Source organism: Phlebotomus papatasi, chromosome 2 (genome assembly GCF_024763615.1).
Source record: "Phlebotomus papatasi isolate M1 chromosome 2, Ppap_2.1, whole genome shotgun sequence".
NCBI classification, from domain to species: domain Eukaryota; kingdom Metazoa; phylum Arthropoda; class Insecta; order Diptera; family Psychodidae; genus Phlebotomus; species Phlebotomus papatasi.
In genome coordinates, this window is record NC_077223.1 from 64788443 (window position 1) to 64801217 (window position 12775).

Sequence of the window (12775 nt, forward strand, 5' to 3'; positions counted from 1 at the left end):
ATCTTTAAGAAATTGGTTAGAAATATTTTATGAAATTTGTTTTATCTCAAAAATGGTACATCCTGGGATGTTGGCGTCAAAGGATGACTCAAGGATGTGTAGAGGAGGACTCAAGGAAAATTTTCCTGGAACAAACCATATCCCTATCTCCTCATTTTCCCTGAAGTATTTCAGATTTTCCTCATAAATCCCTAAATATCCTTAAATCCATTAATAATAATATCTTAGTAAAGTAAGGTTTTGTCATTCAAAATTTAAAAAAAGGAACTTATTTGTAACTTTTGCAAAAAAGCTAAACAGCATGATTAGCAATTTTGTACTAAATTTTAACAGTCATATTTCAATTTGTGCAGAATTTAGTTGACTGTAAATCATTAACAAAAATATAGAAATGTGAACAAAAATATCACGCGAGTAAAGCAGCTGCTAGTCAGTTACTAAAAATAGTGACCACGAACGTGGAATCCTTTCAATAAATCTACACTTATGGCCATAATATAAGAAAATATTTCTCTATATTCAAACAATAAAATAATTATACAGTAATTATCAACTTTTAAATTTCTTTACCATTGGTAAAAAAGTTAGGGCCCTTGAATTATTTCTAAAATCATTTTACTTCCTTTGATATTGGATAATTGTTATAGGAGTTACAAGAATATATTTTAAGTATTTTAAATGTAGAATGTGAACTTATAAGAGACAAAATATAGTTCTACATCCGTTTTTTTCTCAGTATATTTTCACTTAATAATCTTTTTAATCAATTTAAACAAACGTAAATTACCTGTTTCAAGAGAATCTTTTCATTCAATTTTAGAATTTGAAATATTTCCAATATTTCGTAAACGAGTAAATTTCAAGCTCTTCCTCTAAGACACTTTCTCAACATCTTCATTCATGCAGAAAATAATATAAATTAAAATTATTAAATAAATGAGAAACCAAAGATTATTCTACATTTTTAGATGTAAAAAGGATACCAAATTCGAGTTGATGTAATTTAAAACGGACACTGTCAAGTTGTATATGCTCAGATGCTCAGTTGAATGCCCACACTGTGCAAGTGCAAAAGTGAATGTACATATGTTTAGTATGATGAATCACCTATTAAACAGTATATTTAGTGGTTTGGCTTGTGGACAAAATTGCTTCTCAAGCCATACACATTTTAATGGATCACGCTGACTCACTTCCATCACAAAGTACTGTAGAATGGTTTATACCGAAATATTCTTCTTTTGATGTCTCCAGAGTCTCTAGTGGCCACATTAAAATCAATTTACTGGTGCAATTTATTCTATCTAAACTAATAGATTGAGTGCGCAAATTACATGAGATTAATTGCAAATTCCCGGTAACAATAACACGGTAGTGTACATATCGCGCAGTGGAGACGCCGGGTGATTGATGCGCCAGCAGGAAAAAAGACAAAGATCATCCGACAATTTTCAGAGTAAATGAACAATTCAATGCATTTAGTTGTTATTATTAAATTATTATGTGCGTGGAAATGACATGAACTTGTCACATAGGTAATTGATTGGCACTTATCAATGTGAATTGTTGTTATTTGCTAGCAATAAAATGCGACTGTTTTTAATGGGAAAAAAAGAGCATTTAGTGGACTGAGACAGAAATAACAATTCACAGGAAAAGAAAAATGACAAAGAAACACCAAACACATGGAGAATTTTAATTCAAATGCGCAGAGGAGAAGAGTCTTGGATGATAAACAACATCTCGATCATTTTTCCTCAATAAGATTCTTGTCTGCGGACTAACACCCTGCGACAAGTAAAGATAATTCAAATGGCAATATCATCACCGAATATTGAGAGGATAAACTTGACCCGTGAACCCTCGCGCTTTGAGCTTCTTTTTCCCCTCATCATCAACAGTGGTAAATAGTTGAACAATGAATAATGCAAGAAGTGTGGCTGTGAATGTTAATCAATGTTTAATCTCTGTCTGTCCAAAAGAGTCAGAATATTTTTATTTTTTTGTGGGATCATCGGCCCCTAAGTAAACCCCTCAATCGCCACTGTGCAACTTTTTGTTAGTGTTCCTCGTGAAATCTTCCTCTCAACTGCATCAACAACACTATTCATGGAATGTCTCATTGAATACGGTCAAAAACCTAATATTCTCATTGAAAATTCTGAAGCTGCCACAGAAGATGACCAGCGTGAGATTGTACAGAGCAAATACCATTTATTTGCACCGCATCTCATTGCACAAATAAACCTTCCAAAGTTTTCAGCATACCTAAAATCTGCAATTAAACAAATCACATGCCAATTACCGTAGATAAATAAATAACAACTTGACCACCCTTTGGCGTTTAATTCTCAACACGTAATCACGCTTCCTTCATTAGTGTCGGGCCGTGTCGTAAGTGCCTGTCTAAAGTGCCATGTTTTGTCTCAATTAATAATTTATCGATGAAAAATGCATAGCATTTTCTGCCTAAGTCGCAGAAAAGCCATCTCCGGACGTATTCCAGCCTGGATGTACATTTGTTGTCTGATAAATACCCATATATCTACAATATTTACAATTTATATTTTATAAAAATTCACCAGATTTAAATAAAGAATAATAAGTTTCCATAGTGAAGAGTAAACTGACAATAAACAGTAGCGAACGGAAAAATAGAGTCACATAATATTTTTGGTTTGAAGTTGATTTATTAAAGCCTTTATACATTGTAAGCAATTTTCGTTTATTTATTTATTTATTTATTTTTTTGAATGAAATTGTCTGCAGCGCTCTAGGTGGAAACGCCAAAATTATGCCAAATTAAATTCAATTTTTGACGAAAATGAACTACCTATACATGACCATTTTTTAATTGTTGTGGGAACAGAAGTATTCTGTCCAAAGCGATATAAACCACGCCCCTCATGAGATCTGTTTAGATCACAAAAATATTTTTATCATGAGAATTTACGCTTTTTCAATTCAATTCAAATTAAGTTCATTATTTAACTCATTTTTGTTGCATTACGTAACTGAATTTTAGCAGAGACAATCTCATTCTTGATCTCATTAAAAAAAAAATATTTAAAAAATACGAATTTCGGGTCATTTATGCCAAAAAAATTTGTATAATAAACAATAATGATACCAAAATTTTCGATTTCAAATTACATATACTTTTGAGTCCAAAACTTCAAACTTCTTACGGGATATGTCATTAAATTTAATGACCAGAAATCGGAAAAATACACAGAAGTGGGCGTGGCTTCTAAAGCTCTGCCACGTTTGCAGTAGGAAGGCGGTGAATTTCTTGTATATTTCATAGATATTTTCTTGGATATTTCAGTACCCTACTGTTAAACATTGATTATTTTAAAAACTTATTTGAGTCAGGCGATAACCAGATGAAGACCTATCGGGGCCGATCAATCGATCAAAGGCTCCGATTGGCGCCGATCAGCCGATTTTCAACTAACAGATCACTCGCTAACTACACTTATTTACCCACTGGAAGCTATTTTTGGTGATCGTTTGAATGCTTTATAAATTGATTAAAATTTGCTGTGAACCGGTAAATGGTAAATGACGTAAAAGTTAGGATGTAAAATCATGAGCTCAAGCATTTCAATTCAATTTATTCTATTTCTTGTTTTGCGTAATTATATTCCGAAAAGGTTACTCAAGGATACCCAAAACTGTGTTTCTAGAAGTGATATTTTCACTTTAGAATTTCTTAAGATCGTATTCTTTATTTTCCTTATTATTTTTGTTGTCCGATTGTTTGTTGATAACCTAGAAGCTAAATGGTAAGGGATATCGGTTTTGAGTCTTCTAATACCCCAATCCACCTCTACTATTCGGTATTATCGAGAGACGTGTACGTTTTCTATATTTATGTGTTTTTTATTGAAAAGAGATAAGAACAGAAACAATATTACCTCAAGGTTTTGACGTTTTAGTAATGCTATCTCACAAATTTAACATTATTTTTTCTTTTATTTTCCTTATCTTTAATATTTAATCTTTTAAGTATGAAAATGTCAAGAATTCGGGGTCAGAAAAATACTTTTTCTGACTTTTTAAAGAAAAACATAGCCTTAGAAAGCCGTAGGGGTAACCCTGTTTGAGACAAAAGTAGACCAATCGTACCAAGACGATGTTCTAATATAAAGTTTATCAGTTTATTAGTGTAAAACTGAAGTTATCGCTATTAGAAATTTAAAAAAAAAATCACAATCTAGCTGCAAACATTTTGAAATAAATTTAACCCATTGCATTGTGTCTGAAATTTTATCATCCACTGTATCAATCACACACTTTTGTGGTCAAGACGCGTGCGTCTGTGACTACCAATTGTACATTTTCTGATATAGAGGGGAAAAATACGCCACTGAAAGTGAAAATGAATGAATTTGCAGTAATTTCAGTGTGAAAAACGTGACAGTCATTCCAACCACCTTGCATCAAACCTATATTTTGCCTTCCCAGTGGCATCTAATGCTTAAATACGGCTTAAATCTTATAGCAATTTTAGAAAAAATGTATGGAAATTTTTAGCTGGTTTTTCTTAATTGCAGGAAATTACTCTCAAATGAACTTTAATCCCAATGCGCAGTGAAAAATGTTTGAAATTTAACTAATTTAATTTATGACTTAAATATGTTGGTTCCATAAAGTGATATGAGGGGCCAAAGTAGTAGAGCAAATGCTAAAAATAGCTCCTAGATTAAATATTTGATGTGTGACTTGCAATCTGGAAATTTCAGAACAACATCCAGATTTTATTTTTTTTATATAGACATAAAAATAAACACCTGAGGGAAAAGGTACAGTAAGAAAAGATTTAAAAAATGATGAAAAATAAGGAAGTTAACTGTAGATACTCAATCTTCTTCCATTAAAATCACTCAATTCTCGTTCATAATTCATCACGCAGAATTGTGAATAGACAATAGAGAGGTTAAAAATGCAAAAATTATTATTTATATTGGAAATAATACAAAACATATAAATTAAGTGAACTTTTTGCAAAGCTTCAAGTTCGATGTGGATAAAAAAATGCGCGCCGTGAAGAACCTTGAAATCTTCCATACCGCGAGAAAAATTGCAGTGCAACTTTTGCAGTTGAATACATTCATTAAAGCATGCAAACATGCTCATCACTGTCTCTCGTGGATATCTTAATACATTCAGTCTTTTGAATTTTTCTTTTAATTTATGTTAAACGAGATCGGAAGAACAATCTTCAGTTATACGGAAAAAAAATCATCGATAGATAATCTCAAAGATTGCCCGGTGATTTATCTAGTGCAGCAAGAATAATGCATAATTCCTATTTTTTGCGGGATTTTTCCAAGACAGACAGTCAATCACGAGAAGATGATACATTCCACACAAATTGTTTATCATACTAAGAAATTCGTCATGTAAATTTATATGAGGAGTTGGGAACAATTTTTGATAAGACTATTTCTTCACTTTGCAGATTTATTTGTCACAATTTGGATACCTGCCTGCCTCTGCCAGAAATCCATCAAGTGGTGGATTGTTGGATGAAGACACATGGACGAAGGCAATCCAAGACTTCCAAGGTTTCGCCGGACTCAATGTCACAGGTGAGCTTCTTATGAAATATCAGAAATCTCATCAAAACTTTATGAAGTAACAAAACAACATCCTTGAAATCATAATGACATTTTACCAACAGAATAACTTTTCTTTGCAAACTCAAATTAACAAAGTTGTGAAAAAGAATCACTAGAAAAAGTCGAAAAGGCACATGAATAGTAGTATTCACCAGAATTTATCTAATCTAAATTATTTTCATTATTTTCTGTAATAAGTGTTACGCACTCTCTTGTTTTTCCCTGACTGCTCGATATTGCAACTCACTCAATTCAACCAATTCAACATTAAAATAAAATTGATATATTAAGGACAGAGAATAAATTTTACTTCGTTTTATTTTTAAATTGATTTTATAAAAATTTTCCGAAAATGAGAAAAATGAATGCAACACGACTTGAGGCATAAATGATTTAGAAAATATAATAATTTAAGAATAAGTCGAACCACTCGATTTTGTATTCGTTTTTTGGATACTTCTTTATACCCTCTACCTTCTCTGTGAATATTGCATTTGAAATAAAATTATTTTCATAGTTATAGAGATTTCAAATCACAAAAATCCTATGCTCTGCATGTAAAATCTCAGCCTCAAATCGGGTTTCTGTAAAATTTGCCGACTGAGAGTTATTCGTTTCTTGTTCTGAGCAATCGATTTTGCTAAATAAGCCGAAGAAACGTGCTCTTACTAAAATTACAGTTACTAAAATGATTTGCATATTACTTTTAAAATATATTGTAATTCTGCAATTATTTATTTCTTTTCAAATTTTACAAAATTTAAAATTTAATAGTTTTTTTTTATTATTAACAGTGAGAGAAAATTTAAAAAAAACTGAAGCTCTTTAAAATTTTTAATTTTTCTTAATTTTAGAAAAATACAAATTTTATTAGGAAGTAAGTTTTGAGTCTTGTAAATTCTTCAAATAATTTGTAAGCCCAGGTGGGGCTCACCTAAATGATAAAACGACTTCTAAAGGTGAAAATGAAGAACTTATTGGACCAGTCTTATTTCAACATCCTCGGAGTGAACTGTCCAAGGGGTCCAAGGCGTTTGATGCTCACTTATTAATGTACTGGTGTTAATTGCCATGAACAACAAGAGTCAGCCTTCAGCACCCGTCTAGGGAACTAAGGGTTGGGCGTATAAAAGAAAAAAAGGATATGGATAAATATAGACTTGACCGTTGACTGGGTTACCACGTGTCAAATAGGGCATATGCTCTTCAAATAGATTTTAAGATCACATTCCCATTTCAATTCACTTTCTAGACTAATTTTGCGAAATATTTATAGAAAATTTTAAATTTCTTATATTCAATTTTTGCTAATATTTTTTATTACCGATCCATGGAAATGCCTTAAATATAAATTCTTGTTCAAAACTGTTTTGAGAGATTTTGAAAACTACTTATTTCAAATAATTCAATCAAATCCAAGAAAACTACCAAAATTTTCAATAATAAAGATTTCTAAAACATTTTTTAAAACATTAAAAACATTCTAAAACATTCTAAAGTATTTTTAAAATTTTCGTAGGTTTTCTCGTCCATGAAAAATAAAAATGTGATGAAAACGTTCTTGTTTAAGTTGACTTTAAACTATATCCATTTTTTCTGTTGTACAAATTCCAAAATTTTTCATTTTCCATTTTTGGAAAATAATCTTTGTTAGCTTATTGCCAAGAAACAGTTTTGTTTTTTTTTTTAATTTAAATAGGGGACCTCAGTGGATCAGTAGATAGAATAGTGTCTCTCAATGTGAGGTTTCGGATTAGAGACTAGGCACCTTTAGATTTTTCAATTGTAGTATTAGTCTTGAATTCGTCCAGTAAATGAATGGAAAAGTAATGCCAATGCATTGACAATGAACCACCTAAAAAGAGAGGTTGGTATATGTAATAAGTTTTGACATGCAGATGCAGAGTTCAATCGAATACTACACATTCACTGCTCAGATCTATAAATCTAGGCTGGTCTAGTCTAAAAGAAAGCTCAAATAGAATTCTAGTCCAGGATGTTTGTATTATAAAGCGAGTTTACCAGTTAATCCATTACATAGGGGAAAGCGCGCTATCTTCGATATATGTTTCGCACAAATCATTTTTTTCAATGTGTTATAAAAGAATTTGGTCCATTATAATACTGCATATTAAGAGGTAATTCATGGCCTCAAATCTTGAGAAAAAAACTATGAATAAAATCCATAAGAAAAAATTGAATTATCCAAAGCTTGAGTTGTCCGAAGGTAGTGCGCTTTCCCCTACCCATTAAATGCGTCAGTTTAAAATAAAACACATTCTAAAAAACAATTCGAAATATTTCTCATAAGAAATTCATCATTTAGAAGAATAATATTTATCTGACAATCCTTTAATCCCTTAATTTTTCCACAGGCGAATTAGATGCCGAGACGATGGAGCTAATGACATTGCCAAGGTGTGGTGTTAAAGACAAAGTGGGATTTGGCACGGACTCCAGGTCAAAGCGCTATGCCCTCCAAGGTAGTCGATGGAAAGTCAAAGCACTTACCTATCGAATTTCCAAGTATCCGAAGCGACTCAACAAGCCAGATGTCGACAAAGAAATTGCAAAGGCTTTTTCAGTGTGGAGTGAATATACTGATCTCACATTTACACCAAAACGCACAAATCCGGTGCACATTGAAATAAGGTGAGTGGTGTGCAGGATCCTTTAGTTGGTGATTCAGGGTGAAATTCATTTGTGCTGTGTCAATAAATGATGCCAGGGATGACGATAAAAATTCCTATCTTTTCTGCATTTTAATGACATTTTTTTCACCATTCCAATCCATGGTGATCAGAAGATTATCACAGATGATAATTATGAATATTACCTCGTTATTATTTTGCATCCTCTTTCAATTCATGCACAGGAATGTTTTTCATTAATTTGTGATACTATGACTGATCTTAGTCATCATTTTCACTGTAATTATCCGTCTAGAAAAGATTTCATTGTTCCAAAATCAAATGATTTATGATGAATAAATACCACTCACGAGTAAAACTTCACGTATAAATCATCCTTTCGCATGAAAACATCGACTTCTTGGGAAAATAATTAGGGAAATTGCCACAAAAATGTATAAAGGGTAGTATTTGTCTGTCTTTTTTTCGCGTGAAAATCTCTTTCTTACATTAAATTTGTGTTCCATGTGACGCTATTTTAATGACTTCCACCATAAATATGGTTTGTTCCGAATACCACGAGCTTATCAAAAGTTTTTATCAGTTTGCCAAATAATTGAACCTACCGACTTTTTCCAGCGATTAAATTCGAGATATAATTGGTAATTGTTGTATTTGTCAGCTAAATCTGAATCGAATACCGTAAAAACATTGAAAAACGATTTTAGTTCTTGCATATTCCTTTTTTTTATTTGAGCCTGTAAAAATCACAAAGGGAGAACAATGATATGAACGCAAAATTTATATTGTAAAACTTTAGTACCGATGAGTCACGTAATATAGAATAGTTATGAAATGTCTTTTAAAAGTAAAATATTCTTTTGGAGTTATGAATATTCTTAAACCGATAATTTCTTTAGCGAAATTCCAGACTGAAGGTGTAGGTCGGTTTAGGTATATGACACCGACTTCAGACCTACGAAGGTTTAGTCATATCGGTTTAACTCTAAATTCTAATATGTCAAGATTTTATTAAAAAATTTTGATTGAAGATCGGATAATCAAAGATAATAATCCATTAGATTCTAAAAACAAAACAAGAAAATTGCTTGGTATTTTGGATTTTTAAACCTTCGGGAACTGACCTAATGCTAAGACCGCTAAAGTACCAAATGGATCTCGAAAATCTTTTACAATTCATTTCAATATTTCAAAATTTTAGAGGATTACAAAATAAAATATTACAAGTTTTCGTTGATGTCGATTTGAAGCTTATAATGTTAATATACCTCAATTTTTGTCAATAGATTTGAAGAGAATGAGCATGGAGACGGGGATCCTTTCGACGGTCCTGGCGGTACCTTGGCTCATGCATACTTCCCCGTATACGGTGGCGACGCTCATTTCGACGATGCCGAATATTGGACAATTGGCAGCACACGAGGAACGAATCTATTCCAAGTAGCAGCTCATGAATTTGGACATTCCCTTGGTCTGAGTCATTCCGATGTCCGATCCGCCCTTATGGCTCCCTTCTATAGAGGCTACGATCCCCACTTCAGACTCGATTCCGACGACGTACAGGGCATTCAAGCTCTCTACGGACGCAAGACATCCAACTCAGGCACTACAACACCCACACGAACAACACCGAGGACCTCAATTCCACGAGTAAATAACGAACTATGCAAGGATGCCAAAATTGATGCGATCTTCAATTCAGCTGATGGTATGACCTACGCCTTCAAGGGTAACATGTACTACAGATTGACAGAAAGTGCTGTGGCTGAGGGTTACCCTAAACCTATCTCAGAGGGATGGCCAGGACTGCCAGGAAACATTGATGCGGCGTTTACGTACAAGAACGGCAAAACGTACTTCTTCCAGGGCAGCAAATACTGGCGATACAATGGACGAAACATTGACGGAGACTACCCGAAACTCATTAGTGAAGGATTCACAGGCATTCCCGATAACATCGATGCAGCCCTTGTATGGGGTGGTAACGGTAAGATCTACTTCTACAAGGGCACACGCTTCTGGCGGTTCGATCCTCTCAAGAGGCCACCAGTTAAGTCAACCTACCCCAAACCGATCTCAAACTGGGAGGGCGTACCCAACAATATCGACGCTGCCCTACAATACACAAACGGTTACACATACTTCTTCAAAGACAACAAATACTACAGGTTCAACGACAGAACGTTCTCGGTGAGTTAAGATTTGATATACTTAACTTAAAAATAAGTTAAAACCTAAATAACTTCCTAAAGTCAAGAGAATTGTTTTTATTTTTGGGGCACCAGTGACCTACTGGTCCTTAAAAGGTTAATCGATATCAAAAGAAGGCTTTATAAAGATAAAGTGTTATCAATTGAAAATCAATTACACTAGTGCTATACAAACACTTTATAAAGTTTAAATCGGCCTTATCTTACTGTCAAGTCTTTCTAGAAATAAAATGAAGCATCTTATGCAGACTGACTCACATCACATTCCTAAACAGTTTTTTTTTTGGATTTTAAGTAAATCTCGAGCATAAATCTTCACAGTATTACTCATGTGGAATCCTCCTCTCACTTTCTGAAATGAATTCACGATGATCTTTCCCCGAGTTCTTTCTGAATTTCCAAGAATATCAATAAATTGTACATTAATTCAAATTTTCCCCAAATATGAAACAATCACTGTTTTACTAAATTTGTGATATTCCCCATGAGGTCACCACGTGAAAAGTAGGGCATGAGCAGCGATAAAGCTGCTTGATAAGGCCCAATGACCAAATTTGCCGAAAATGATAAGGGGAGACCCTTACTCAATCAAATACCTCTTGCCTTTCAGGTTGACGCGGCTGATCCTCCCTTCCCACGACCATTGGCCCACTGGTGGTTCGGCTGCAAGAATGTCCCAGCGTCCTTCGGCTCATTAGGTAATGTTATTGCGGATCCTGAGCACAGTTACAGTTCCCATGACGATATCGATGGCGATTTCCTTATGGATGCCGGAGGTGAGTGGAACCGACAAAAGCGCGAGGAGCACCTCATGATAGAAGTGCTCCGGCGGGATGGTCTCGTCAGTGGAAAAGAATTTTGCTCAAGAGACAATTTGAATTTTTTTTCTCAACTAATCATGTGCTCGATTCTGGAAAATTTTCACCTATGTTCTTGTCAAATTGGTTGTGTGGATACTTTTATTTAAAAAAAAAATATTCTTGTGTATATGAGAAATATCTCATTCGTTTGCTCTCTGAATCTCTCTTGAGTCTCGCATAGTCTGTGTAGGTGTTGGGAAATCTAATCCTTTTGTAAATTTTGAGTTTGCAAATTGTTGACGAGAATGTAAACTAAACAGAATGACTGGAATTTTTACTGTTATGATCCAGGTTGTGATATAAGAGACATTTGTGGATCAACGGGTGTCTAATTTAAATTTAAATTGACGTTGATAGTTTAAAGACTAACATGACATCTGTCAAATGTAAATGTTCTTGTCAATAGTTTCTTTTTATTTTGATTTATTGTATTTTTGTTATCTAATGTTTTTCCTATTAATACTAATAGAAGTAGAATATAATAAACCAGCAGTAGAATATTTACTTGATATGTATAAGGGAAAGTGCCCATGCTTCGAACGATCCCAAGCTTCGTACTGATTAAATTTTTTCTATATTTCTCAATAAGTGTGACGCATCGCGTTCATATTTTAAAAACCAGAGGAAAATGCCCAATTTTTAAAATATGTTGCAGAGTGACATTTTATTCAGAAACATAAAAAAAAATTAGGCAGTAATAAGCTTGTGATCCTACGAAACATGGACACTGTCCCCTATGTGAATTCCAACCTTACACTGATTTTCTATTTTTAAGGACCTAAAGTATAATAAATTTCCACTTTAAACAAAAAATAATACACTATAAATAACTAACATTTAAATATTTAATATGCCATTTAAGATCCTTAATAACTCTTCCTAACAACCTATCAACTAAACATCTGTCAAAGTGACAGTGTACAAAAAAATTCAAATTTAAATCCGAAAGTCGACGAATTCGTTGCAGAATCAGTCGGTTTCACTAACCTTAGAAAACTTAATATTAATTTTTAATTTTCTAATAACTTTCTTAATTTTCCTGCACCAACTCACCTTCTTTTCTGACTATTAATTCTTTCTTGAAATTTTGCACAATGATTTTGTTTTAAATTTTTTTTGATTCAACACTGAATTTTTGATCCTAACCAAATGCACCACAATGCACGTGAAATGATGTCCAAATTTGCACTTTATCCGAAATAATTGCACAATTTTACACATTATTTGGATTATGAGCCTCTTGCAAAAAAAAATCAAATTGCATGCAAGAATCCTTGTCGTTTGAATTATAAGCAAGAAAAGCACGATATTGCCTGAAGCACAGTGTGTGAGAGAATTAATTTTCTAACCCAAGAAGTTTTAAAATATAATTTACGATAAGGAGTCCCATTTGATTTATACAACACATTACTTAGCATGAATCCATT

General features: G+C 33.2%; 1 protein-coding gene across 7 annotated transcripts in view; it reads left to right on the plus strand.

Annotated features, from left to right (window-relative positions):
* Window positions 1–12775, plus strand: part of LOC129800321 (matrix metalloproteinase-2) — a 35803-nt gene that overhangs the window by 21607 nt on the left and 1421 nt on the right. For 3 of the 7 annotated variants that reach the window (XM_055844616.1, XM_055844615.1, XM_055844619.1), the window contains 4 exons: window positions 5468–5597; window positions 8003–8279; window positions 9565–10468; window positions 11099–11186. In XM_055844616.1, the coding sequence (XP_055700591.1) occupies window positions 5468–5597; window positions 8003–8279; window positions 9565–10468; window positions 11099–11186 (1399 nt within the window). Of the gene's footprint in view, window positions 1–5467; window positions 5598–8002; window positions 8280–9564; window positions 10469–11098 lie in introns of all 7 variants that reach the window. The other 4 variants (XM_055844614.1, XM_055844617.1, XM_055844612.1 and 1 more) reach the window with 2 other exon arrangements.